Here is a 27,755-nt window from a genome sequence, read left to right as displayed (position 1 = left end):
GGAGGAATGTTGGCAGGTAAAATGCGGGTCTAGGAATTCTTTGATTGCATTTGGGGACCTGCTGCACTACATTTAACCCTCTCTCCTCAGCCAGAAGGTTGCTGATTAAGCCAGAAGGCAGGATACAGCACAAGAGAAAAGCAGATTCTCCCTCAGGAAAAGTTGCAGAGTAGGTGGATTGTTTGCTGGAGAAACAAGATCGGCTCTCAAAATAGACTTTACCACTTTAAAAGACATAATACAGTGCAACAAAGCAAGGATGGCATAACAAGGCTTCACTCATCACAATTAATCTTGTCTAAGACTATGGTGACAATTCCATTTCTCACATTCACTCTAGTAAGAAGGAAAAATTTACTTCTCATGTGATTTGGCTGTCAGATTCCTGTGCAAGTTGGCTGAAGGAGGAGGAAGTGACAAAGTAAATTATTTTGCTCTCCTAACTTTTTAGTTAAGACTTTAGTACTTACACTTAATCTTGCTCACAGCTTTAATGTACTGAGCACGCATTTCTTCCAGCCCTTTCACAGAGTCACAGGATGTACAAGGTTTTGAGACGCCTCCCTTTGACAGTGACCTGAAATGCACATAAGTCACACTGCACAAGAAAAGCAGCTTATACCTTACAAAAGAAATTGGCTTGTTTAAATTTTTTAAATACCTTGGTGGTGTTCCCAGGTCTTTTAGTTTAGTCTTCATCTCAGAGTTTTCTGCAATTAGAGCTTCTAGAACCTTCTCATTTTCTATCAAAAAAAAAAAAAAGATGAACCATAATTCACTGCACTTCTCTAAATTCAAGTTGAGTTCAACAGAAGTTATTACATAAAGTGCTGTCTCTGGTATAAGAGCTCAATGTCACAAAGCATCATCAGCAAACGTACAGCTGTTGCAGTAACAAGCACACAGGAATCGACCACAATACACTTCAGTGAAGCCTGAATATAAAAGTCCAGTCATCTCATACAGTAATGAAATAAGCTTAAAGCCTTCATGTGCCATTACTAACACTATGCTGGAGGCAAAACTTCAGAGATACCAGGTGTACATGTAGAGAAAGGAAGGGAAAAAAAAAAACAAAAACAAAAAAAAAACAAACAAAAATGAGAGTTGTTTTGACAAACATTGGAAAAGAATTATTACTTTGTGGGTTAGCAGTTGTGCCTTCTTTGGGGTGAAGAGATAAAAGATAAAACTTGGTTGTTATTGGTTTTTTGGTTTTGGCGTTTTTTTAATAACCAAAAGCCAGCATTACAGAGAAAGAACTTCCATGCTGAACTCTGCTCGCTCAACGCTACTAGGAAGCATATAAATATCATAATGAGCCACTACAGAGAATGAGAAGACAGTGGAGCTGAAAAAGCCCAAAGTGTAGGACTTCAAGCTGATACTGAAGACTGTTGATCATGGCATACAGACAGTCCACCTGTGGATCACGTCCTGAAAGTTAAAGAATCTTAAAACCTATTTATTAGCTATGTAATCTAATCTAAGCAAATGATTATTTTAAAAAAGGGTATAGGTATTTACCATAACCTGAAGACTTGATGGATAAACTTGGATAGACCCATAAAGATTAACAGTTGATTACTAGCTTTGCTATTTTAGGAAAGAAAACCAACATGAAGTGAACACCTACACTCAATGCTGGAGATACCTTCACCGCATCCAGCCATAGAAGCTCTCACATGAACCACGGCCTAAGGAAAACAAAGACTGTCACCACCCAATGGAGGGCATGTCTTATTAAAGACAAATCTTCCTTCTGCAGGAATCAAGGCTTTCATGGGTAGAACATAAGGGCCTAAGCCCAGGGAGAGACACAGACAAGTTTGGCTTTCTTCCTTCTCTAGGATGACACACAGAAAAGCAAAAAGCAAGCAGCCATCCTGGAATACAGAGCGAAGCAATTCATGGCTTTCAGAGATCCTCATTTGTGGTCCAAATCTCATTTTGAGCAGTTGAGAGTTGTATCTATGATGACAGCAGTAGCCTTTGTTTTCATTAACAGACCTCCTATTGTCCTTCAATCTTTCCTCCAGTCCCCAAGGAAGTTTACGTGCTATATGGTTGATAACAAAAGAGCACAGAAATAATGTTACGCAAATCTGTGCAACTTACCCACCTGGCCTTGCTCACACATCTGCAAGCTGGCAAAAACCTTTCCCTTATAAACCTACAGCATTTTACTCATCCTCACTCAGCACAAAATTTATCAGAGCAGGCAACTAAGACTTTTCATTAAAAAAAAAAAGAAAAAAAAAAAGAGTGGCAAAACCCCCTACACACACCACACACAAACCACAGCCTTTGGCAAGTCAGTCACTTGGTACAACCTACTACCTCGCATCTGCTCTCTCCAAGCTGACCATTTGCCAGACCTGCTTACAGTGGCCACAGTGACCTTTCACTGAGGCATGCTCAAACAATTCTACAGAGTTACTGACCCTCAGGATGCAGTTTGAGACCTCTCCTGAACCAGGACCTTCAGCAAGTCCAATTCCTGCCATTCTCCAAGGAGAGCCTAAAAAAAAAAATGCCCTGAACCCTATTGTGTACAGCTTCAACTGATTAAAACACTGCAGGGAGAATGATCCTCTTATTCAATCACCAACATGTTTTCCTTCAGAGAAAACATCATTCTCTTTGTTCTGCTCCTTAAAACGAAGGCCTCTACTGACTTCAATACAGCTGAATAAGGGGATAGAGTTCCTCAGATACCAACTGAATGGGAACTGTGCTCCATACGGTACATCATGCTCAAGTAGGAAAGAAAAAGTTCTTGAGCACAGGAACAAAGCAGAGCATGCATTCCTCCTACAAATCCTCTCAGAAATAAATCTAGACAGAAGGAATTCTTGTTGCTATCAGAGACAGATGAATCAATATGACTTCCTCTGAGTGAAAAGCCTACATGCAAGGCACAACCCATAGAGGGAGACACAACCGCAGGAGTAGTTACAGGTATGGCAAAGGGGTTTGATACACCAAAGACTTTTCATCCTCGTTAGCCCAGATTTTACTATGGCCAGAGACTTCTACCAAGTTAGATAAAGTAATAAAGAATGGAGTCTATTATCCTGAAAGGACGACAGATGATGCAACAGCATCCACAATAAATGCAGGTATCGATATCAAGTCAGATAATATTGCAATTGACTAAACTGATGGCCAAGTCTCAGGGAGGTTTTACCACCAGGCACTACTAGTCTGTCCACAGAAGGCGATACGGGTATTGAGAATGCCAGAAAAAAGATGCTGGACAGCAAAGAAGGAAATCACAACAAAACAACACTACCCCACAGCCAGGGGGGTGCGTATTAAACAAGACTATTGGATAACACCTCTACTGAATCAGAAGCAGTCTCCTACAAAGGAGGAATCTCAAGCAAGTTTGCACCATCTTTTTCCATCAGAAATAGCTTCAGAAAAGCCTTATTTCCATACTACAGGCAGAAGCCTTCCTTTCAGGGACTCTTCCAAAAACAGAGTGGATATTTCATATCCATCACTGGTAGAGACAGTTCTCACATAGGAAAGTAAGATTTAAGAACTAGAGACCTTTTCTCAGTCATCTGTCCTGTATTTCTCATTTCAAAGTGACACAAAGGAAAGAACATCTTGATTTAAAAGGCAAAGAGACTAAATAAAGCCTACTTAAAACCTACTTTAAGGTTTACAAAAGAAAGAAAGAAAGAAAACAAACAGAACTACAGCTTCAAGCTATTAACTGCAGGAAGGTACAAGAAAACTGTGGTCAGTAGCTTACTACTTCTGGTGCCAAGAGGAACCAAGTGGCCCATTTGGGGCCACTCTGCTCTTTATACTCCCACCATGGTAGTGTAAGTATGTGCACAGTAGTAGTACAGCCCCAAAGGAGACGGCTAAAGACCTCCCTGGCTTGTATACTTTTACAAGTATATATGTGTATGTGTACACGCATGCATTATCTGTATAACACTCAGAGACAACAGGATGCACATGTACACGTATTCAAAGAACATCTGCCACGTGTTCAGTTTTCCTCTATTCTTTTCCTGATACGCACAAAGGAGTACTGAAGTGATAAGTAATGTTTAAAGCCAAAAGGGTGGGGGGCGTTTCTTGGGTGGGTGGGGAGAGGAAGGTTGGTTTGTGGGTTTTTTTTTGTTGTCGGGGGTTTGTTTGGTTTTTTAAGTATGCACACACACCCATTACATCCACTGAAAACTAAATGATGCAACAGATGAGACATCATGCAGCCAGCAAGGCAGAGCCATTCAAAGTTTTCTTTAGGTGACTAACAATCCTAACCCTGGACTTGCTCTGACTTAGCTTCATGTTCCCTCACAGCAAGCTGAAGATGTTTGCAGGCTATCTCCAGCTCTCTTTTCAAGTCCTGGCACATAGTCTCTCTTTTTTCAAGCTCCTGGCAGCAGTGTTCACAGCAAAAATCTTCCCGAGACCCAAGGTTCCTTTTTGCACATTTCTGACCTGCAACAGTCATTGCTAAGAGTTATACACCAACCATGGGACCAAAAAAAGAATCAAGCCCCACCTTACTATTTCTAGTGCTCTACTTAGTCTTTCTCTTGCTAGGAAAGCATATAACACATTAGTCTAATTAAAATAATCACAAAAGGCTGGAACCCTGTTATAGAAGGTGTAGCAGCATCTATCAAGTCCTTGAGCCCTCACAGCCTCAATGCACTCCCATCAGTGATGATCTGAGTCTTCAGTCAGCGATACGAGACTTGTAGGTTGAATTTAAAAAAAACGAACAAACAAACAAAAAAAACACAACCAAAAAAACCCCACGAAACCAACACAACAGCCAAGTAGGGTCTTCTGGAGTCAGCTGAGGGAGACTCTCCCAGCTGGGAAGCCTCACATGCGGATGAGTCTAGTTAACAAATACACAAAGACTGGGCTACTTCCAGGACAGCAATGGCTGCTCTCTATAGCCAGGACAGGGAGCTCTAGAGACCGAAGAGCTGCACTGCTTGTATTGTTTTGTGTTAATAGATGGTTTGTTATTTTGGTGTTGAAGGAATTCAAGCCACACTATAGGCATAAAGCCAAAGACTCTCCTGGGTTTTCTTGCTTTATGTTTTTCGGTTGCGTAAGAACTCAAACTAAACAAAAAGCCCCAGAGAGATTTCTGTGCCTCCCATGAAGTTTTTCCCCAGCTACACTGTCTCCAGCTTTGCCATAGTACATGTGACAGCTTTGGGAAGCGCTACAATGCTAAAGTATATACTGGGGGCAGGAGGCGGGGCAGGAGGGAAGGAAGGAAAAAAAAAAAAGAAACACCACCCCAGGGATTCGCATTTTTTGAACTACATTCTTGATCAAAAGAATCAAAAAACACTACCATGCCAGGTGAAGTATAATCCTTGACAGAACAATATTTTTTACATGAATACAGAATTCCTTGTCTTGTCTAATGTCAAGAGCAAGTAGTACAAATCAATCTTCAAAGCTCTGATTTAGTATTACTTATTTACAAGACATGGTTTAGACCATACCCTGCTCTTCACGGTTAACACTGGCTTGCTTATGAGCTGTTATACACCAGAGGTATTAGTGTTCATGTCCACAACCCCCAAAGAGTATTTACAACTGCAGCAGATATGGCAGCTATTTCTTTACTCCTGAAGAATGGTTTTAAAAAAGCAGAAAGCTACTAGCACTTAATAAAATTAAACCTCAAAGCCTAGCATTAAATCAGTGTTGTGGTTTAACCCCAGCCGGCAACTAAGCCCCACACAGCCGCTCGCTCATTCCCCCCAATGGGATGGGGGAGAGAATCAGAAGGGTAAAAGTGAGAAAACTCATGGGTTGAGATAAAGACAGTTCATTAAGTAAAGCAAAAGCTGCACACAAAAGCAAAGCAAAACAAGGAATTCATTCACTCCTTCCCATCGGCAGGCAGGTGTCAGCCATCTCCAGGACAGCAGGGCTCCATCACGCCTAACGGTTACTTGGGAAGACAAACGCCATCACTCTACGTCCCCCCCTTCCTTCTTCTCCCCCCAGCTTTATATGCTGAGCATGACGTCATACGGTATGGAATGTCCCTTTGGTCAGCTGGGGTCAGCTGTCCCAGCCGTGTCCCCTCCCAACTTCTTGTGCACCCCCAGCCCACTTGCTGGTGGGGTGGGGTGAGGAGCAGAAAAGGCCTTGACCCCGTGTAAGCCCTGCTCAGCAGTAACTAAAACATCCCTGTGTTATCAACACTGTTTCCAGCACAAATCCCAAACATAGCCCCATACTAGCTGCTATGAAGAAAATTAACTCTATTCCAGCCAAAACCAACACAATCAGTAAGCTGGAGACCAGTACCATTTATTGCACAGTTTGTGACTTCAACATAGTACAAGCTAATGCAACATTAAACAACCTTACAGTCAGAAGAACTGGATCTTCTCTCACCCAAATATTCACTAATTAACTAACTTTGCATGAGAGTAATTAATAAGACATTGACTATTAAAGACTGCTACTAACAAGCTTAATTTGATGATACACAATTTGCCAGATTAAAACCCAACGCAATACCTTTGTCTGTTCCAGTTTCCTGCAAGGGTGGCTGTCTTTTTAGCCTCCTTTGTGCTTCTGCTTGGTGTCCAACATTGTACACGGGAAGTCTTGCCATGTCCCCAGTTTCTCCTTCACCACATTGCAGGCAAGTGTATGCTTCTTTATTTACATTACTCAGTAGCTCTTCACATTTCTGCAATTGAAAAACACTTTCTGAAAACCCAACACATCGCAAAACAAACAAGCAAAAAGTGTTCCACACTATCTTAAAGTAGATAAGTAGTATGTTGTGGATAAAGACATGCAACCCTGGCCACCAAGTAGCTTTAGTAATTGTAATGCAGGTGCTTTAAACCTGCAATAGAACTACAGATTGCAGCTCAAATCAGGAGGAAAATGCGTATTCTAGCACATAAAGTTTTACTTAGCATAATTCACTGCAACAGCAGTACCTGGCTGTCTTGAGTTTTATTTTGGAAACGTCAGTAGCCCTTAACACTGGAGAACTATACAGTGTCTTTGAATAGTTGAAGCAAACTTGTCTTTTAAAAGGCATATCCAGCAGAAAAGGGGGTTGGACCTATTTAGAGTTTCTGCATAAATATGGGTAGTAAAGGGACAGGAAAGTCATCTAGAAAAACGTAACTCCTGTGTTTATTGCTACTATGGTAGCATAAGAGAAGACATTACTAAGAAATTACAAAGACTTCACTGGATAAGGCAGTTCAAGCCAACCAACGTTTTGAAGTTCAAAGGCATATTAAAAACAGTTTACCAAGAGACATTCACCTCTCTTACAGAAGATGCATCAGGCATAGGAAAAACACTTCTAATTCTCTTTACCATCGTGAAAATAACTCACGAGAAGAAAACTTTAAAGGACCACTTTCTGAACAGAAACATGTTACTACTAAAAAACTGGGTAATATTGTAATGAGAAATCACTTCATACTCATTTCCCCCTTTTCTTGAGAAACAAGACAGTTTCCTTCTCTGTCCTATTCTTGGATAATTCCCCAGCTGCTAAATGCTGGGTGGCAATGGCATTTCCGGTGGGATGCTCCCCATAATCAAAAACTTACTACAAGCATAAGTATTGCAAAAAGAGGAATCTGCCAAAACAACAGAAACAGAAGCTTTTGGACAGAATTCTCTTTAGCCCCAAACTCCTCTAGAAGAGGGTAGGATGTCTTTCCTCATTTGGGCAGGCACATTGAAAAGGATTTCCTAGAGCCACAATAAAGTTAAGCAAGACTATTATTCCCGAGATGGATCAGTGTGTCAGTTATTCAATTCTAGTACAGATAATTTGCAAAAAGAATTTACTGTTTTCATCTTTATTTGTATCAGGAGGGGGAAAAAAAAAGAGTAACGTAGTGATCTGATAGTAATTGTGGATCATTACAAACTGCTAAATTTCTCAAAAAAGAAAGGAAAAAAAAAAAGCAGCTATGCAAAAATCTAAGATGGGCCTTAACGACAGAACCCACCTAAGAGGTCACAAGGAGCCTTCAACAGGCTCCTAAACTTAAGATGGTGGATTCATTTCCTTAAATTTATGAATCTTGGCATTAAAGAGTGACACTCCTAACCTGGCTTTCTCATCTTTAAAGACTGAAGGTGTCAAAGCTACACCCACCCTTCCCCTTTTCACTTACTAATGGCAGCCCTCTTTTACAGTTTTAAAGGACTGTTGTTATCGATGAACTCAAATGTTGGATTCTCCGATTCTCAGGATTACATGGATATTTTATATTGGGAGAAAACAAGTACGAGTCTGACTTCTCAAATCACTTTTCTGGTTGGCAGTTATAATTTACAGAAACATTACCTCTTTCCATTCTCTCTCTTTCTTTTCCAGAATTGTGTAAACTGTGGTTCTGTAGGCCTTTTGTAAGCAAGCCTTCAGTTTGTCTTTGCATTGATGGCTTAATTGAACATGAGCATCAAAACACTTATCCTTCCAAGGATGTTTAGTATGTGTGCACTTGACTAGCTCTTCATGGATTTCACTCAACAAGTATTCAAGCTCAACCAGAGTCTTCTCCTCATACCGATTAATTTCATCCTGCAGTCTCTTTGTTTCTTGAGCCTCCCATTCTCGCTGCTTTTGGTCTAGTAACATCTTTATTTCTGCCTCTTTCTGCATAGAGAGATCATTCTTCTGCTTTGCAAGATCCTCCTTTGCTGTTGCAAGTACCTCTTTAATTCTGTTTCTATGATCATCTAAGAATGATCGGTAGTCTCTCTCATTTTGTTCTTGTATCTGCAGGATTTCTTCTTGCTTTTCTTTGTTCCACTGAGCACGGGCTTTTGCTAGTTCTGCTTTGATAGCTGCAGGGATTTCTTCTTTCTTTAGCTCCAATTCCTTCTTGAGAGAAGTTACCTTTTCTTCAAGTTCTTTCATTCTTGGTCCAGTTTTATCTGTATTTTCATATTCTTTCTTCCATTTCTCTTCAGCAGCTGAGAGAACTAGGGCTAACTGGTGAATATATAACATGGTCATTATACATATACACATACCTTTATATATACACATAAAATATAACCCTGAGTCATTATCAATCTATTGGAGATGATTTTCAAATTACTTAATAAAAATATAATCCTATATAGGCAAAAAATGGTTCAGAACCAGAGTACACTAGAAACATCTTTCCTTAATGATTCCCTGCCTATGTCTGCATTCATTCCTCAGTAATATACGGGATTTGGAAGACTGAACTGTTTATTAATACACATATACAAGTATTTTGGGCTACCTGCTTTGCTGCAGTCTCTTTGTGTTCTTTTTCCCATTTTTCTTGTTCTATCTTTAGATTTACTTTGTACTCTTTGAGGTCTGTTAATTCTTGCAGCCACCTGGCACGAGCTTGGGTTAAAGCTGCACCTACCTGTAGGCAGATAAAAAACCTAATTCAGTCACCACCACTGAATGCATTTTATTATTACTTTCATGTAGCAGTGAAAGAACAGACTTCAGTTTGGATTGCCCATGTTTACAGAAATTAAAAGAATCAGACCAGCAGCATCTGATGCATTTCTTGATGCAAAAATTATACCAAAATGACGAATATTAAATTTATTCTTCTTAACAAAATGATATAAACTCTAAGTCAGTTTTGCTCAGTTCTGTTCAAAATTCCTGCAAAACTTTTCCAACTGTGTGAAAAATTAACAGCTAGAAAAAACAAGCTACATGCTACAGCTTCTTCAGAACTTTTTTTTTTTTTAAATATATTTCTAATATAGTAAATATCAACTACTAAGCAGAAAGTTAGTGGAAGAGAACTCTTTTTAGTGACTTAGTTGCACATGGCAGTTTCACAGGCTCCAGGCAAACAGAACAATTATTTGTTACCTGGCTGGCAAGATTTTTATGGTATTTATTTTCCAGTTCTACTTCAAATTCTTTCAAGGCCTCTTCAGAGGCCATATTTTCTTTCTGGATCTGCAGCCTCTGGTCTTCAACAATCCCTTCTAACTCTTCAGTTGAAGCTTCATCCACAACTGTTACTCGGTCAGTTTGGCTGCTGCAGTCATTACATTCAACTACAGTTCTTCTCGTTTCTTCCAGCCTACTTTGCCATTCTCTTTCTATTTTTGCAAAGACTTGTTCTTTATTCTAAGGAAAAAAATATTTTTAAAGAAAATCTCCCCTCAGTGTCCAAATAACTAGAATTTCACTGGTATTTACAAACAAAACTCTGTTTACACCAATAATCTTCCCTAACAGGAGAAGAGCAAAACCATGCTCAGAGTGCAGAGAGTTCGGTAAAGAATGAGTTGGTTTTTCTTCCTTATCACAGCTTTCTTCTATGGGATAGGAATCACAAAGGACTTTTATATGATAATTGAATGAGACAATAGAAAGCATAACCACTCACCCAGGGATCAGGGTGGAAAAGTCCAGCATATTACCAGCTGTGACACTCAGGACATTCTGCATGTTACTTTAAAAGGTCTAATTTTTTTCCAAAATCTTAAGCATGTGTAATACCTACTGACTTCTTCAGAGGGTCCTAAAACGACAGGTCCTTAAAAGCCACTTCAAATGGCAGAATAACAGTGCATAAGTCTATCTACATACAAGTTCTCTTTCAGAAAATAAACAAACCAACAACAAAAAAAATTGAACCCCCCTGGTCTAAGCTCCACACCTCTTTTTCTTCCTTCTCCCAGTGAACTTTGGCTAATGCAACTTCCTCTTCAACCTGCTGTTCTTTTTCTTCCAGCCACTGCCTCTTTGCTGCTATCATAGAACTGCTGTGTTTCTCTTCAAGCTCAGTCCTTAGAAGGTTAAGAGAGTCTTCTTTTTCTTTTAGTAGCTGTTTCTTGAGCTAGGGGGAAAAAAAAAAAAATCAAAATTAAAGTATTCTCCAAGGCATAGAGAACTGCTCTGGTAAAAAGTGATGAGAGTGCATGAGACACATGATTAACTCTCTAGAGCCTGTGCACTGATTTTACTGATGACACCTGGACAAGAGATTCAACTCTCAAAAGAAGCTGCTTTAAGGCATGATATCAGAGGTTATTATAGGCTATTGCTCTAAAATAAGTTTTCTTATCAAGCATCTTTATTCCCAGCATACTTTGAGCTGCACCTCTTTACTGTACTTGCTTAGCAAGACAGTTGACCTACTTCAGTCATGTCACACTGATATCTTAAGAAAAGCAAAGTTTTTAATCAATATAGCAGTCTGAATTCATTATTACTTAAAAAAAATCACAGTATTTTCAGATCAGTTTTATATAGAGAGAAGAAAACTTGTATTGTCAGTCAGGTTCTTGGAAAATGTCTCATGCATTTAAAACCTCACACTGCTGACTGAACAATCCTCAAGAGTCAAAATTATGAAAGCTGACTACATGAAAATGAATAGCTATTGGAAAGCATTACTTATACAGTATTTTAAACCCCAGGACACATCAGCAGGTTAATTTAACAAACAATAGGTCACGTGTATTAATTTTCTGATATAGCTGCATTGCAAGTACCTTCCCCAAACAATTACAAAGTTAAATACATCTACGGATATTACATTTTAAGAACAGTCTGAAATTACATGGTTTATAGGTATTTCCATTAGTACCTTCTCTTCCTTCTGCTGCTGCTCTTGCTCAAATTTCTGCCTTAAAGTAGCTTCCAAGGTGTCTTTCTCTCCACAGACTCCGATGTAACATTCCTTCACTGCAGTCATCTCTCTGTTCAGCTCCTCTATGTTAGCCCTTCACAGAACAGATTATTTATTCTCAGTTGGTCTTTACACTCACAGGACAGCAAGTCTGTATTAAAAAAGTGTAACTAGCACTGAGGACCAGATAGGAAGTGTGAAAATTTCAGTAAGAGTGGAAAAAATGGTAAGTCTTACCTTAACTGCGAGATTGTCTCTTCGTATGTTTGAATAAGCTGCTGTTTTTCTGTAATATACCTCTCCATCAGGTCTTTCTCAAAATGTGCTTTTGTATCCTCATGATGTTGCTGATAAGTTCTTTCCCACCTACGATTTCAAGAAAGGAAAAAAAAAACCCTAGGTTTTTTCCCCTTTTAAACAGGGTTCAACTTTTCCTTAAGTAAGAAACTAGCTTTCTAATGTTGACCTCTCCTTGTACCAGATAGCTGGTACAAGGTTATACATGCAGGCTAAAAGTTCACAAATGGAACGAAACAGAGTTAACAGACTTACCTGTCAATGGCTTCTTGTTTATCCTGATCAAAATCCTGAACCATCTTTCTCATCTGACAACAGAGATCTTGATTTACGCTTTTCAGTTTTTCCTCATTTTCCTTCAGTTCTTCAATAGTCAAAGTATGGTTCTGGACAAACAAGGATCAAGTAATAGGTGGGTTGTAAAGAACCTTTTCTAATTGCAGATTTTAGCATAGGGGTTTTTTGTGATTTTTTTTTTTTTGTAGGGATAAGCAGCATCTCTGTCTCACCTCAACTTCTTGCAGCAAAGTTTCATTAGCCTTTCTCAGTCTCTGAACTTCTTCCTTAAGATTATCAGAAACCGAAGGACTGGCCACCAAAGTATCATTCAGATTTGTGACAGGCTAAAAATAAACAAAATTAAGATGACATCTTAAGAAGATATACATGATCTAGAAGTTGATTCTTTAAAAAAAGTTAAAGCTGTCAAAAATTTTACTTAGAAAAAATAAAAAAAACAATGGAAATTATTGCAGTGCACGATACAACAGTATCAGTTATTCTAGATGAATTCTTCAAACTCATAGCATCATTTAAAGCAGCACACACTCAACGTTGTGTTTGCAAGCAGAATGACTACTATCATCCAACAGAGAGCACACTTCTCAAGCATATTATATTCCTATCCCACATCCAGGTCACAATATATATATTACAAGAGCAGATGTTACAAGTCTGATCAATTTATAGAGGGAAGTTATTAATGGGGTGAAGAGAGAAGCAATATCAAAGAGATTCCTTGTTGATCAAATTACATAGTGAAGGCCCTCTGAAGACAATCTGTTTAATGTTCCGTTTGTATAACCTAATGATACTATCAGCTTTCTCAGAGAAATTACAAGGTTTTTTTGGCTAAAAAAAAAAAAAAAACTTTCTCCAATGAAATTTAGTTCTGAAAAAAGCAGAGTGGCCATTAAGTGAGGCTGCACCTCGAATACTGTGTTCAGTTTTCAGCCCCTCACTACAAGAAGGACATTGAGGTGCTGGGGCGTGTCCAGAGAAGGGCAACAAAACTGGTGAATCTGGAGCACAAGTCTTATGAGGAGTGGCTGAGGGAACTGGGACTGGAGAAGTCTGGAGAAGAGGAGGCTGAGGGGAGACCTCATCGTGCTCTACAACTACCTGAAAGGAGGTTGTAGCGAGGTGGGTGTTGGTCTCTTCTCCCAAGTAACTAGCAATAGGACGAGAGGAAATGGCCTCAAGTTGCGCCAAGGGAGGTTTAGATTGGACATTAGGAGAAATTTCTTTACTGAAAGAGTGGTCAGGCCTTGGAACAGGCTGCCCAGGGAAGTGGTAGAGTCACCATCCCTGGAAGTATTTCCCTGGAAGTGTAGATGAGGCGCTTAGGGACATGGTTTAGTGGGCATGGTGGTGTTGGGTTGACGGTTGGACTCAATGATCTTAGAGGTCTTTTCCAACCTTAATGATTCCATGATTCTAAGTGCTATCAAGCAAGCAAGCCATCACATCAGAACTCACCTAATAAAGCATGTGCTGCCCAAGTTCTGCTATTCAGTTTGTTTCTTTTTCACCAAAGATACAAAATAAGGTATCATCCAAATGACAATACTTTCCGTAAGATCAAAGACCGATTTACTTAGTTGCTATGAATACTCAGCTGTGAGTAGATTCTTTGGTCCATTTTCGTAAGAAGTTTAAATGTTGGTTTGGTTCACTAAAATCCAGTGCATCTTTATGTTTAAAAAAGTGTAAAAGAACAAACCTCTGACTCTTTCGATGCTTTTTCTGCTTTCAGCAACTGCTTGTATTCCTCTAATGTCTTCTGGCAATCTTTAAGATTATTTTGTAATTGAGTAATCTGGTTTCTCTTCATTTTATTACTGTTTAACAAACGTTCCAGCTCAGCTTTTAATTCTACAATAATTTCATCTTTAGAGAGCTCTTTATCCATGTCTCTGTTCTGTATTGCACTATTAGGGAAGACATAACCAGTTCAGTATTTAAAAGACAAAAACCATTTATCTGAAAGGTAGTGGTAGCAAAGAGAAGAGCAACTAATGCTACCAGAAATACAGATGTCTAAGAGGTAATAGTAAAAAGAATGAGAGAATATGAATACAAAAGCCATATGCTTTTTCATCAAGTTGCAATTAACGTACAGAAAACTTGTTCATTCAGCTGTTTCCCCAAAAGATTCATTCTCACATGATGTGAGAACAACTCAATTGGTTGTTTTAAAAGACAGCTTTAGCATCAAGTAACTATGTGGAAACTTTGAGCAAAAAGGTATCCATCCATATAATCCATACAATCCAAGGAACAGCAATATAGTCCCTATAAAATCTGAAGATTTATTAGGCAGCAATTAGGCATCCAATTTATGGTATTAGTCCAGTTTCCTGTTCCCAGATTACCTGGCAATACAAGCAGTATTCCAAATATCTACCGAAAAAAAAAAAATGTTGATCCAGTAAGATCATCTTTTACACATCACTTGTATAATTTCTTGAGGATTTTAGATTTTTCTTTCAACAAGAATCATTCAATACCTGCAGAACCTTGGTTTCTTCCTGCTGATTTCTTTAATTCCCAAATCTACATAGGAATCACCCAGGTTTGTATGCAGCTCTCCACCTGCATCATTCAAAAATACTCCAAGCTTGGCAGCAGATTCATATAAAGCTATTTCTTCCTTCAGTTCCATTAATTCTTCCTTCAAAGAAGAGACAGAAAAAAGTTACACTGAGTAGAGAAACTCCAAGCAAACACATCAAGCCCATGATAACTCTTCCAAAGAAAACAAATACACAGAGCTATTCTTTCTAAGTATAGTTGTATTTAGTTGTATTTACTTGAATCATTTAGCATTAGTTTTATTTATTTATACTATCATTTTTGATACCTCTAGCAAAGCATATGTTAAAACTACAAATTAGGGAATATTTTCTCTTGCTCAGTATATTCTACTGTTCTTATTACAGTTCATATATGAAGTTAAGTATTATTTCTTTTGCTCTTACTTCTTCTTACCTGCTGCCCCTGTATAGTAAATGAATGAAAACAGAAAAGTACATAGCTGGAAAAACAGCTTATTACTCTAGTACTTATTAGGATTCATAATTTCCAAGATGATAGATTTAAGTCAAATATGTGAACTGAATTGGAAACACAGACTTCCACTCATATTTTAGAGGACTCTAGCATTCCCTTTTGCTGGCAAAAGGTAAATTTCAGAACATAATATCTCCAACTATCCCTATAGCCTAATTAAGTTACAAGATTCACAGCACAGAGAATTTACACTCTTCTTTTTCCATAAGGAGGTTAGATAGATGGATGATATCAGATTTGTGCCAATACATATGCCCCACTGTGTTTTAATTTAAAAAAAAAAAAAAAGTCCAACATGCAACACTGGGAGATGAAGTAGAGGGTAGTCCTTTACTGAAAGGAGATGTGCTTGTTTCCCCAACAAATAAAAAGAGTTTCAACTACCAACCTCTTAGCTATAATGCCCACCCTCCAAAAATCAAAACAGTAAAATATTTAGTAAAATTAATTAACCTGCAAAGCCTTGTTCATGTTATTGCTTATCATGTGCGCAGACTGAGCTTGTTGCAATTGAAACCGTAACTGATTTGTTTCCTGCATCGAGCCTATTGCAGGATAGAAAAGGGAGAGAAAGAGCAAGTCATAAATATGCAAAAAAGACTATGCAATCTGAAAAAAGATCACTGTTAAAAACAGCAATGTTGATTCTCGTAATAGGCATTACTCTGTTTCTACTTCCTTGAGCTCACCAATAGAAAATATAAACAAGGAATTGAGCAGGTGAAGGTTACTACAGGTCTCCAATTTAAACTGCAGTTTGTTTTAAAGTTTGAGAACTACAGTGGCTTTATTTTTTTCAGAATTTTTAATAGTAGCTTTAAAATAAATACCATGAGGAGCAAGATGTGCCAAATGTTTGCTTTACTTGTAGCTCACCAGAAGCAAAAAATGACATTGTGTGATTGTGCCAGAAGTTCAGCAGGAACAGGACCACCTTGGAAAACATGCCACCTTCCCCTCTTCCCCAGGGAAAAATTTAGTTTTATCAGTTTGCCAATTTATTACTGCTTTAAGGCATTTGATGAATATAGACAGAAAAATCATGGCATTTCTTCCATTGGCAGTTGCACTCTTTTTAAATATCCTATCACGTTTATAACCACTTATTCACTACATAATATCAATACAATAAGGTTTTTCTCCTTCTCTATCCTGACATTTAGGCTCCCTCTAGAAAGATTTTTCTTCTAGACTACCACAGTTCTTAAACAGAACATGCTCTTAAATTAGGATCCAGGAAAACAGACATTTCGTTTAGTTAAGATGTTTGGATTCTACGAAAAGACATACGTTACTATTAAAAGACTTCAGTGTGTAAAGGTAGGCACAAGCCAAATACACAAAGAGCAGAATATTTCACGTGCTATTCCTACTGAGAGGAGTTTCCAAGAACCAGCCTCCAGTCACAAAAACAATTATTTTCTTGTTGAGATTTTAATTTAGAATGGCAAATCAAGTCAAATGCCTAACATAAAAATAAGCAGCTTGCTCCCAAAGGCCGTTATTTAGTCCAAAACTAAGTTTACACATATACAGTACAAAATACATATAAAAATAGTTCAATTGCTGTTGTTTGGGTTTTTGGTGGGTTTTTTTGGTTTGTTTTTTTTTGGTTTTTTCTGGAATTTTTTTTTTGTGGGGGAGGGGTTTATTTTATTTTTATTGCTTTTTTTACACTTCAGTCTAGACTTAACTAAGCTTCATTTAAGTCTGACTAACGCACTGCATAGGAAATGGTCTAGTACACATTTAGCTTGATGTTGATTCCATTTCAATAGGAACATAGATGTGCAATTTCATACTTTAAAAAACTGGAGCCATTTCTGCAAGGAAAGGTGAAGTATGAGTAAAAGGCTGACCTGTTTGCAGTAAATTTGCACATTGCTTTTGGCTTTCTTCTAGGCTTCTTGTCAGTCGATTTATTATTTCAGTTTTTTCGCATTTGGTTTCTTCCAGCATTTTTTCAAGTTGCTTAACATGATCTCCTAGATTTTTGCAAAGCTCTTTCTAGGAAGAGATTATTTTTACTCATGTTACAAACATCTAGCCATCTAGGACAGTTTCAGATACAGAAAGAGTCAATATATACAAGACACGGGAGAAAAAGAATCAGTCGGATACCTAAAGGGGCAGAGGCCAGCTAAATCAACCAGAGATCAAATGCTGTCCTTGGCTGACAAGTCATCTCTTACAGCATCAAAGTTAAGTTTTCACTAGTAGACGGTAAGTATACTCTTATATAAACATAAGTGGATGTGAACTATTTCGTACTTCCTAGAGCAGTTAGTTTTCAGCATGTCAGATTATCCCCTCTAATTAATCACATATAGTTAGTCTACTGCAGAAAAATCAAGTCTTCACATTATTTATATTAAGCCTGAGCTTAACTCCATTTAGTTTATTTTAACTGAGCTTAAGCCAAGCTAGCACGTTCCAATGCTTTGTAAAAGAGGAACTGTAGGTTTTTCACATGATATACAAAGTAGACCTTCATATGGCATTGCTTATAGTTACCTACACAGACCTGGGAGGCACAATACCTTGTCTTTACACCTTTTGACTTTTCTATCAAAAACAGGAGATCTCTCTCTAAATACCCCAAACATACTACCATAAAAAACTTTTTTTGCAGCAGAGACAAAGCTGCGTAAGTTTTCTTGTCGCACTAATAGACAGAAATTTAGGAGTGCATGCTTGTTTACAAGCAAGTGCTAGTTACCTTTTTAAACATACAACCCATTTTTTTTTATGCATACTTATGTTGAGACAAGAATTACAGACCTAGGATTAAAGAAATTTAATTATATTTTCTTTATGTGAAAGAAGAGGATAATTTATTAAGGCCTGCTTAGACTACATTGCTTGAACATTTCTAATAGCGTAAAGGACTTATTACATGTCAGCTAGAATAATTTTAATAAGCTCTATAACCGCATGACACAATCCATATCAAACTCCATCTTAAAGCCAGCCTTCCCCCCTCCCTCTCCTTTTAAATCTGTACTTCTAAAATGAAGTGACTATTCAGTGGTTAGGAGTCCTTGATCATTTTGAGACTAAAGCTTGGCAATAGACTCTTTAATAAACAGTTTTTCTTGCAGCAAAAATATCACATAATTTCTCAATTAGTTCTTTTCTTTCCCAGATTTATTTGCCAGTATTCTTTCAAAAAGAGATTGTGCACACAATGAAAGCTCAGGAGAGAAACTAAGACAATGAATTCTTGCCTCCTCTGCATCTGCTATGTACAAACACAAAATTTGAGCTCACAATTGCCTGGAGATGTTTATAAAAACATACCACATAGGCTTCATAATATTGAGACTTATGTAGAATTTCCTTTCCATTTGCTTAGCAGCTTCCAGAAGGAGTTATTAGAATTATAGGTCAAGAAGTGCAGTTTAGAAAACATGGGGAGCTCTACAGCCTCTCCAGTACAGTATTTAGCATCTTAAAATAATTTCTTACCTGCTCTCGGAGTGCAGATTTTGTAGTATCAAGTTTCTGCTCTAATGATAATATTTGCTTTTCATACTTCTGTTTGAGTGCTGAAATAATGGCCTCGTGTTGTTCTCTGGCTCGCTGAAGGGCATCTGATCGCTGAAGTTCTAACAGCTGCTTCTGCATGCTCTCCATGGCAACCTCTGCCACTTTGGATTGCTTCACTATCTGTAGGAACAGTATTAGAGTAGCTCTCAGTTACGTATATTTTACTTCTGCTCCAATATTCTGTATGTCAGTTCAATTTTTTTTTGTGCAAGAGTTGCTGAAAGTCCTCAGATAATGCCTAGATTTTAATACAAACTATTTTCCACCAATGCATCCTATTCATTCATCATATATTCAGCTTCTGCAATGATCATGAACAGTGTTTCAAGAGACTAGCATTTATGTTTAATGTAAACGCACCACAAATATAACTGTAGATATCTTCCACAATAAACAGTTTAAGAATATTTATAGTACCTGCTCCTCATTGGTAGTGAGAGTCTGAATTCGAGTTTCAAGGGCCTTTATTTGACCTTCAAGATGCACTTCCCGTTCCTTTCCATTCTGATAGAGTTTTTGAGACTCATGAAGACTAACAGCCAAACCATCCTTTTCATCTTAAGAGAGAGACATAATAATCGTGTGAGAAACATGGCCAGCCACCCAACAATTTCATGGAACGTGACTGTTCAGTACCCCTGCTCTACGGAACCTTCGCTATGAGCCCTCTGTCTCATACTGTGGGCAACAAGCAGAAGACAGAACAAAAACATTCAGTCAGTCTCCATCCAGTAACCACTTTCTCCCTCGGATAGCTGGAAGCACTCTGATATATTGCACCTTCAGAACCCTAGTGGAAACAAGCCCCATTCTGTCAGCACTAGGAACTAGCATGATCCCTTACACCATTTAAAGGGAAAAACAAAATAATTCCCCTGGAGGAACAGCCAAGACACAGCAAAATGGTTGACAGATGAAGTTTTCTCTCTCCTTTGCTCCTTTTGCCTTCTAAAAATTATATTCTTAATTCTTTAAGCTCACGACTCTTTTTTATCTGTTCCTATAAGAAAAGGGAGACCAAGACAACCACCAGCCTCCACTACAGCTTTGATCATTTTGGAAGAACTACTCTCTATGTACAATCCAAGAAATGGCTTGCTAAACCAGACAGCACAAAAAAAAAAAAAGTTTTTTCATAGATGTAAACTTCTCCTATTGGTGGGCGGTGGGTTTTTTTTGTTTGTTAGTTTTGGGGGTTTTTGGGGGGGGGGGTTGGTTTTGGTGGGGTTTTTTGTTTTTGTTTTTTTTTTACTTTTAACACACTACTTGGGCAAACTTCTCACTTTTCTGTCATTTTTAACGCCTGGCACATGGGGACCCTGGAATACAATGGTGGTCTTGAGAATGCAGTAAAAGTTAAGACAGTTATGCAGTCAGGCACTAATGCAGATAATTTTCTTTAAAACAAAAGGGGGGGAGGGTTAGGTCCACATAATCCCAAATCAAGTTTATAAATATGCTCAATACCTGCACAGACACTACCTAAATCAGAATAAAAAAGTTGCTAGATATGAATAAAATCTAAGAATTCGAGATCCATACAAAAACATTTTACCTTTGACCATTGAAAGCTGGTGATTCAAATACCTAATCTGCTGTGCACTCTTTTCTAGCTTTTCATTAAGTTCTTCCAGTTGTCTTTCTCTTGCTTTATTTAGAACTTGAAGTTGAAGAATCTGCATATTTTCTGAAGAATCTGCCAAATTTCAAATAGCATACAGACAAGTCAGCACAGTCAACTAACCAAGAAAGTAATGATCACGAGTAATTCCTGCCCCAAGATACTTCTTTCATACAGTGTCATATTCACTGTTGGTTCACAAAATCACATCATTTTTTAATCCATGTTTGATTCACAGCACCTGAGTTGCTCTGGTAGCAATGGCTGAAGAATTGTAGGAACTACCAATGCAATTCAAACCTAACAGCAAGCCCAGATAAAGGTTTACGTGCTGTGAATTCACACACAGTCTTGTGGCAACTATAGATTTTCAAGATGTCCAGCAAGCAAAGGAGTTCTGTCATTTGAGATGTACCTAACAGAAAAACCCAATGTGGCATCAAGCAAAGTATGTTTCCTAAGGTACAGGAAGTCATTATTTTCCAATATTATAGACAATACAAAGCGCCAGCAAGACTTGAGATCAAGCCATCAGAAATAATTTTGTTCACAGTCTCGCCAGTCAAAACTACATTTTGAATAGCGTGAAACTCAAATACCCTGATCAAAAAAAACTTGATTTCTAGGTAAAGTGGAAAAAACAAAACCAAAAACAAAATGAGGGCTATCCCAATGTAATCTTAGAGGAAAATAAAAGATCACATACATCAACATACTTTTAGTTGTCCCCTTACCAAAAATCTACTGAAACCAACAGGTTTTCTGTTGCTGATTTCCAGTGGACTTTTCACACAAGCTTATTTCAAGTCTAAACAGCAAACACTTACTTTCACCATTGCCCAAGAATTCATGTTGCAAATCTTCAAACACTTCATTTCTTCTGGTTCCTTCTTGGATTACTGGAATTTTTTGATGAATGCCATTTTGGTATGGTTTATAAGTCACTTTGTAAGATTCTGGCGATTGGCCACTGACAATGTCAGATGTAACAAATTGCTGTTGTGACAATATATACATAAGAGGAAATAAATTAAAACTACAACTGTAGTCTTACTTGATGAAAATATTTTTCATTTTACAGGTTGACATTAAGAAGAGCTGTAGTAGCTCTTCATTTTTAGGCTCCAATCTAGCACACCATTTAAGTGTGGTAGAAATTTCATGAAAGCTTCCACTTTAGGAGAGCAGTAAACTGTCAACTTCAACAGAGTAAGCACACACTTAATCACATTCATTCTACCTCATGGAATTCTACCTAACAAACAAGAGCGAAAAAAAAAAAATCATAACATGCACATATGAAAATCCAATTATTTAACAGTTCATTGTTTTAACAGGCAAAATAGGCTACAGAAGCCTCCCATCACTGTTTAAACTGATAACAAGGGACTGAAAGCATTTAGAAATATTACTACCAATAGTTAAAGACTTGTGAAAATTTTCCAAAAGAGACAGAAAAATGCATCAGCTTCTGAAATACCGTAAGATGTTCCTTTGGAGCATCTGGAAAATTTATTATTTTACTTTGCTGACTGTTAAATTCTGGTTTATGGCCATTTGTATATGGTCTGAAGTTTTCAGGAAGATGATACAAGTTGTTCTGTTGGTAGCAACTTGGAGCATTAAACCCATCTCTACCAAGATACACATCATCAGGATCCTCTTGACCGTTCTGGCCACAGTAGTCGTCTTTAACATCATATAAATGTTCCTTCTCTTCATCGTTATGTAGGCCATTCCAATTCTTTCCATGTTTTTCAACATGATCATTTTGCTGGTCACACAAGAATTGTTCAGGGTACAGATTTTGTCCTTGTTCATAACCCTATGAATGGATAAGGGGTTTAGAATTGCTCTCTCAAAATGCAGATTTGCCCCTACCTCCCCTTTTTCTGGGGTTACCAGCCCTCAAGTTAGAAATTCTTGAAATGAATAGCGGAACATGTCACCTACATGAAAAGTATTTCTCTAATGAATTTAAATAATATTTAGCATGTTATTATGAAAAAGCAGTTCCTACTAATTACATCACTGCTCATACAAGCTTACATTTTGAGGATCACTGATCAATGGATGATCGTTCCATCTTCCATCATGCTTCCCAGGCTCATGTGATCTAGAGAAAGACAAGCAGCTTAACTATGTATTTATAAACTTCAGGAAAAAAAAAAAACCAAACCAAAACAAACCATCTCTTCATTAAATTAAGTGGCATCTAGTTTATTTCTCATGGAACACAAATCATACTGCAAACTGCACTACAGCTCCCCTTTTACTTGGCTTGCTTTTACACACCTCATCAGCTGAGATTTTGCTCTATTCTCAAAAGCACAACATAAATAATAAAAAATGGTGCAAAATGCCTTACTGCTCCTCAGTCTCATGAATGCTACAGTCCGAATAGCTGGAGAGCTGGTCTCCACTGTCCTCCAGCATATCGTGGGGAAGGTCTGTCAATAGTTGTTGCAACTGAAACAGAACAAACAACATTCATTATATGCTTTTCAAAAGAATGCATACAAGTTCAGTCCAAACCGACAGGCGAAATAGGCCACTTGCACAAAATCCTGTTTTTCTTCCTCCATTGAAAAGTTCACAACATTGGAATTCACAGAGAGACTTAGACCTATAGCTGTAATAGGCTAGAGTACCAACCTAATGATTTTTCTGGCAAACTCTTAAGAAAAGAGCTCACCAAGAAGAGGTAAGGGAAATGCCACGAAATAGATGTGTCCCAGGACAGACTACTTTTGAAGAAAGATTTGCAAACTAATCATGCCAAGGTTTCTCCTCCCTAAACCCCAGGCAAGAGAGGTACTGGACATTCAAAACATGCTCTTTCTGAGGAGTCTGGATTGAAAACCAGATAAGAACTTCCCAGCCAATGTTACTAGATGCAAGAAGTCATCGCTGCAACGATTAGTGACCTGCTCATGCATTCAGATGCAGTCACCAAGCAACTGGACATGAACAGAGAAAAATACCACCACTTCTAATTCAGGAAATGGATAGTTGTGCCACAAAAAAAACCCAACCCACAACCAAAACACTCCTGAACTTACATGTTGTAATGATTCCCATGTAGAATGTACCTCTTCTTCCAATTTTCAGAGAGGCTTTGATATGGGGCCACATATTGGCCGCCTTCTAGATCTGAGCTATGGACTCTCTTTTTCTTATTAGGTGACTTGAGAACTACACAATATATTCAGAATTATTACACGCAGTTTCTGAACCCTAACCCTGCTTTTCTCCAAACTCTCAAAGCATGCATTAATAAGAGCAGAAACATTAGCTGCCCCATGCTAAATACCTTACTAGCTTTTCTTTGTTAAAAAAACAAACAAACAAACAAACAAACCCAAAACCTCCACAAAACCAGAATTATCATCTACAAAAAGCTTATCTTAAAGATATAATGTTTTCTCAGATGCTATTTTAGATGCTGTCTAAGACCCAAGGTTAGTTGAGAAGTTAAGGACAACTTTTCCATATGTCTACAGAACAACAGAGCACCAAAAGTTTGTTCCTAGAAATTCACCAGTGGCATGAAGAAGTTTCCCTATCACTAGAGCACTCTCTAGATTTATTATATCTCAAGGAAGCAGGAAAGGAAAGGTGCATCATTCACTGAAGATCCCCTTTCCTTTGCCCTACTTGCAACCAAGGACATACTCAAGCACCATAGGTTTCACTGCTCTTGCACTTTGGAAACTTAAAAGTCAAGAGAAAGCAGCGCATAGACAGTTCACGAAACATCATCATCAGAGTTCATATTTAAACTGAGCTCAGCCTACCAGATTAGCTGGCACAGGACTCCAGCTGCGGGTAAGGGTTCCCCAATTCTTAAGTTAGTGTTAAAGTACTCTTCTACCATGTTGATCTCCCCAGTTTTCAAGAAAAAAAACACATGATTTGCTGTGGCAGAAAAACTAATGCAGAAAGTCTTAGATTACGTCTTGACCAGGGAACACAGCAGAGACTGTGTTTTAGCCTCCTAGCAGGCTAAAAGTCACATCCCACTGAAATATCTACAACATGTAGAGTTTTGTGAATCCCTCCTTGCCCCAGTTCAAACGTACATGACCTACAAGGATTATCACTAACTTATTCCAAAGAAGCTGCTTTGTTTGTGTCCACTGCCTCTTGTCCTGTCACGGGGCACCAGTAAAAAGAGCCTGGCTCCATTGTCTTTACATCCTCCTTTCAGGTGTTTATACACATTTACGTGATTCCCCCTGAGCCTTCTCTTCCTCAGGTTAACAGTCCCAGCTCTCCCAGCCTCTCCTTATAGAAAGGATGTTCCCCTCAGCACTCTCTCGCTCATTCACTGTAATAAGCTTACAATTATTTCACTACTTGTTCTCCTGCACAAACACAACATTCTTTACCTGGGTGGAAAGTTTTGGAACAGACATTAAGATTCCCTACAGTGTTTGCAATAGCATCTTTCCAAGTTGAACAGCTATTGTTCTACCACAGATTTTTGTAAGCATTTGTGTCTACATTACCTATGGTCTAGACTGTGATCCCTGAAGTATATATTGGGGAGGTTACCCGACATGAACATGATTTACCACCCTGTAAGAAACCATTATCCATATTCATATTAAACACATATTTTGCCAATTCTCTTTACGAAACAAAAAGAACAGAAACATCCAAAGTATTTCAACTCCAAAAAACCCCCAAAACATTTGAATATATTTTTGTAGAGATTAAAGTATGTAATTTATAATCAGAATTTTAAAATTCTGATTATAATTATTCCTCATTCTTTTCTAAGCTAACCAAATTTTCAAGTGAAAGAGAGCTGTTGCTTTCTAAGTATTTTTAATAAGTGAAAAAGCTGTCAAGAAATACAAAATGTAGGCGATACCAGCCTTTCGCATTTGATCTACCGCATAGGCAAGGAGTAACAGTCTTCCAGCCACTACATATGACATTGCAAAGCTCTTAAGATGCAACATCTCATTCTCTCTTTACTTTTTATGCCACTCTTGCAAAGCACAGTCTGCACTCTGTTTTGTTCTTACCAAAGACAGCATAAAACTTTTTTTTTAAAAACACTTAAAAGAGAAAAATGGGAAGAAGCTAGATACACAAGCCTTCAGATTAAATAATTTGTTCTTTTTCACCTCTTGTTCTCTTGCATAATCCTCTTGGTCATAGTCTTCATCTTCATGTTGAGTTTGTAGAGCTCCACTATCAAAATCAAGGGACATTGTTTTCTAATAATGTTTTTGAGTATCCAGCAAAACCTATCACAAGACAGAAAAACATCACACATGAGTAAAAGCGTGTGTGGGAACCAAAAAGTACCACCCTCGCTTCCTGAATTAAGTAGCCAAATACACACAAAAATACATTTTTTGAAACATTGCACATTATCTATATCATTCACTTGAGCTTTTGTTTCTCAGTATATCCAATGCTACTTGGTTCTAAGAAGTTAGCATTTAAAACAGATTATTTGGGCTTTTCATATGCTGACGTTATGAAATTATTGAAGTTCACTTACAACCAGACATTATTTTCTTCAAGTTCTAACACTGTATGTTATACATACGCTGTGATACATGTTGACAGTAATGCCCACTTTTAAGTCTTGCTTCATTTATTTCTAGAGAATAACTATATTTTGTACTAAACACTGAAAGTATGCTGCTGCTTGGATAATAGCTCTGATAGGAAAAATAGGAAAAGTATCATGAAAATAGCAAAAGTATTGTGTCACTTCCAGATTTAACTGCTGAATGAAGAGACTCAGACTCCCAAGGGCTTGTCTACACTGAGCACCGAGTTCGCAGTAAGCTACAGTGCGTGGCCCACATTTGGCTGCAAGATAAGTTACTCCCTGACGACGAGATACTCCCGACAGGCAGTTATGAACTAGAAATGACTGACCAAGATTTTACAGAAGGGCACACTCTTTGAGCATGCAGGTGTAGCACATGCTGAAGTCTTCACTCAGTATAAAGTAAGCTTTACAAGAGCATTACCCCCAAGTTAAAAGACATAATGTGTCATTTACTTCATTATGTTTAAAGGACCTGCTTGCCCACTGATATCCAAGGGAACTCTCTAATACAGTTAGGGGGAATCCTAACAACGCAAGTGCCTGTCTCTGTGCACCCCCTAACATACCAGATTCCACAGCGTGACCGTCTGTAACACCTTTCACGGAGCGATGCTGAAGCAGCTCAGCCATCTTCCCCCCAAACCCGCATCCGCTGCAAAGGACCACCCGCCCTCTCCTCCTTCCTTAAAGCCCTTCCCAGCCCCAGAGCTGAGGCAACCGGACGAACGGACACAGCCCCGTTTCACCGGCTCAGGCCTGTAAGAGCCGCCATCAGTCACGGCGAGCCGGGCCACGGAGGGGCAGACCGGGGACCGCGCGCCGCCACAGGGCCGCGGGGCGAGCTCGCCAGCCGCCGCCTCAGCCCCCTCCCGGCGGCGGCGCGGGGCGGGCACCTGGCGGGGATGATCGCTGCCGTTATTCACAGAGCGGCCGGGAAAGCACCGCCCGCCGGGGCCTCCTTGGCCGGCTTCGCCCCGGCCTCTGCGGGGCAGGAGGAAGAGGAGGAGGCAGAGCGCGGTCCCGAGGAGGCAGAGCGCGGACTCACCTGAGCCGCCGGGCCCCGCGGCCGCCCACCTCCCTCGGGCACAACAAAGGCGCGCCCGCCGCTCTTCCGCATGACAACCGAACCTGCGCCCGCCGCCTGACTGACAGCCGCGGGCGCCAACCGGCGGCCGCAGCATCGCCTCGCTGCGCAGGAAGGAAGGGGGGAGGGCGGGACGCGCTCGCCCCGCCCCAGTCGTGCTCGGCTGCGCTGCAAACCCGCCTCCGCTGACTGTTCGAAAGCAGGCGCGCATGGCAGCGGGAACAAGACTGGCTAGCTGATTGGCTAAGCGGCCGACCAATGGCTGTGGCCATTTTGCGGAGGGGCGGGGTCTTCTCGTGACGTTGCAAGTGTACGCGCAGGCCGGGCAACGGGAGGCGCCATCTCGCAGAGAGACGTGGCGGTTGCCTGGCAACGCGCGACGGAGTTGTGGCAGAGAGGCCCTCGTGAGCTCATAGCCCGACGGGATGACGTCATGTGACAGCGTCATGATGAAAGCTGACAGGATGGCACGAGCATATCTCATTTTAGAGCAGCTGCGTGGCTAGGGGGTGATTGTCACAGTTACTGCCCCTCTCCTCTCACGGGAGCCGCCCCTGAGGGAGCCACCTGCAGCCTGTCCCCTCGTCCTCACGTGCTGACCGAGCGGTGACGGCGCAG

General features: G+C 39.3%; 1 protein-coding gene across 4 annotated transcripts in view; it reads right to left on the bottom strand.

The window, feature by feature from the left end:
• Window positions 1-27,188, bottom strand: part of CEP152 (centrosomal protein 152) — a 29,758-nt gene extending 2,570 nt beyond the window's left edge. Inside the window, exons 1-24 of one of the 4 annotated variants that reach the window (XM_075160038.1) lie at window positions 27,099-27,188; window positions 25,611-25,733; window positions 22,841-22,941; window positions 22,522-22,588; window positions 21,953-22,297; window positions 21,300-21,468; window positions 20,407-20,547; window positions 19,269-19,408; window positions 18,771-18,971; window positions 17,162-17,309; window positions 15,756-15,847; window positions 14,741-14,904; window positions 13,954-14,161; window positions 12,461-12,574; window positions 12,207-12,337; window positions 11,892-12,020; window positions 11,613-11,748; window positions 10,680-10,859; window positions 9,881-10,144; window positions 9,282-9,413; window positions 8,351-9,001; window positions 6,538-6,712; window positions 662-743; window positions 471-577 (exon numbers count right to left, since the gene is read on the bottom strand). In XM_075160038.1, the coding sequence (XP_075016139.1) occupies window positions 471-577; window positions 662-743; window positions 6,538-6,712; window positions 8,351-9,001; window positions 9,282-9,413; window positions 9,881-10,144; window positions 10,680-10,859; window positions 11,613-11,748; window positions 11,892-12,020; window positions 12,207-12,337; window positions 12,461-12,574; window positions 13,954-14,161; window positions 14,741-14,904; window positions 15,756-15,847; window positions 17,162-17,309; window positions 18,771-18,971; window positions 19,269-19,408; window positions 20,407-20,547; window positions 21,300-21,468; window positions 21,953-22,297; window positions 22,522-22,588; window positions 22,841-22,941; window positions 25,611-25,697 (3,964 nt within the window). In that variant the 5' untranslated portion in view covers window positions 25,698-25,733; window positions 27,099-27,188. The remainder of the gene's footprint in view (window positions 1-470; window positions 578-661; window positions 744-6,537; window positions 6,713-8,350; window positions 9,002-9,281; window positions 9,414-9,880; window positions 10,145-10,679; window positions 10,860-11,612; window positions 11,749-11,891; window positions 12,021-12,206; window positions 12,338-12,460; window positions 12,575-13,953; window positions 14,162-14,740; window positions 14,905-15,755; window positions 15,848-17,161; window positions 17,310-18,770; window positions 18,972-19,268; window positions 19,409-20,406; window positions 20,548-21,299; window positions 21,469-21,952; window positions 22,298-22,521; window positions 22,589-22,840; window positions 22,942-25,610; window positions 25,734-27,098) is intronic. The other 3 variants (XM_075160039.1, XM_075160040.1, XM_075160042.1) reach the window with 3 other exon arrangements.
• Between the last annotated feature and the right edge of the window lie 567 nt (window positions 27,189-27,755).

The sequence above is a fragment of the Calonectris borealis genome, chromosome 11 (genome assembly GCF_964195595.1).
Source record: "Calonectris borealis chromosome 11, bCalBor7.hap1.2, whole genome shotgun sequence".
NCBI lineage: Eukaryota > Metazoa > Chordata > Aves > Procellariiformes > Procellariidae > Calonectris > Calonectris borealis.
The sequence above is the reverse complement of the archived record's forward strand: the minus strand, read 5'-3'. Positions and strand labels throughout refer to the sequence as shown.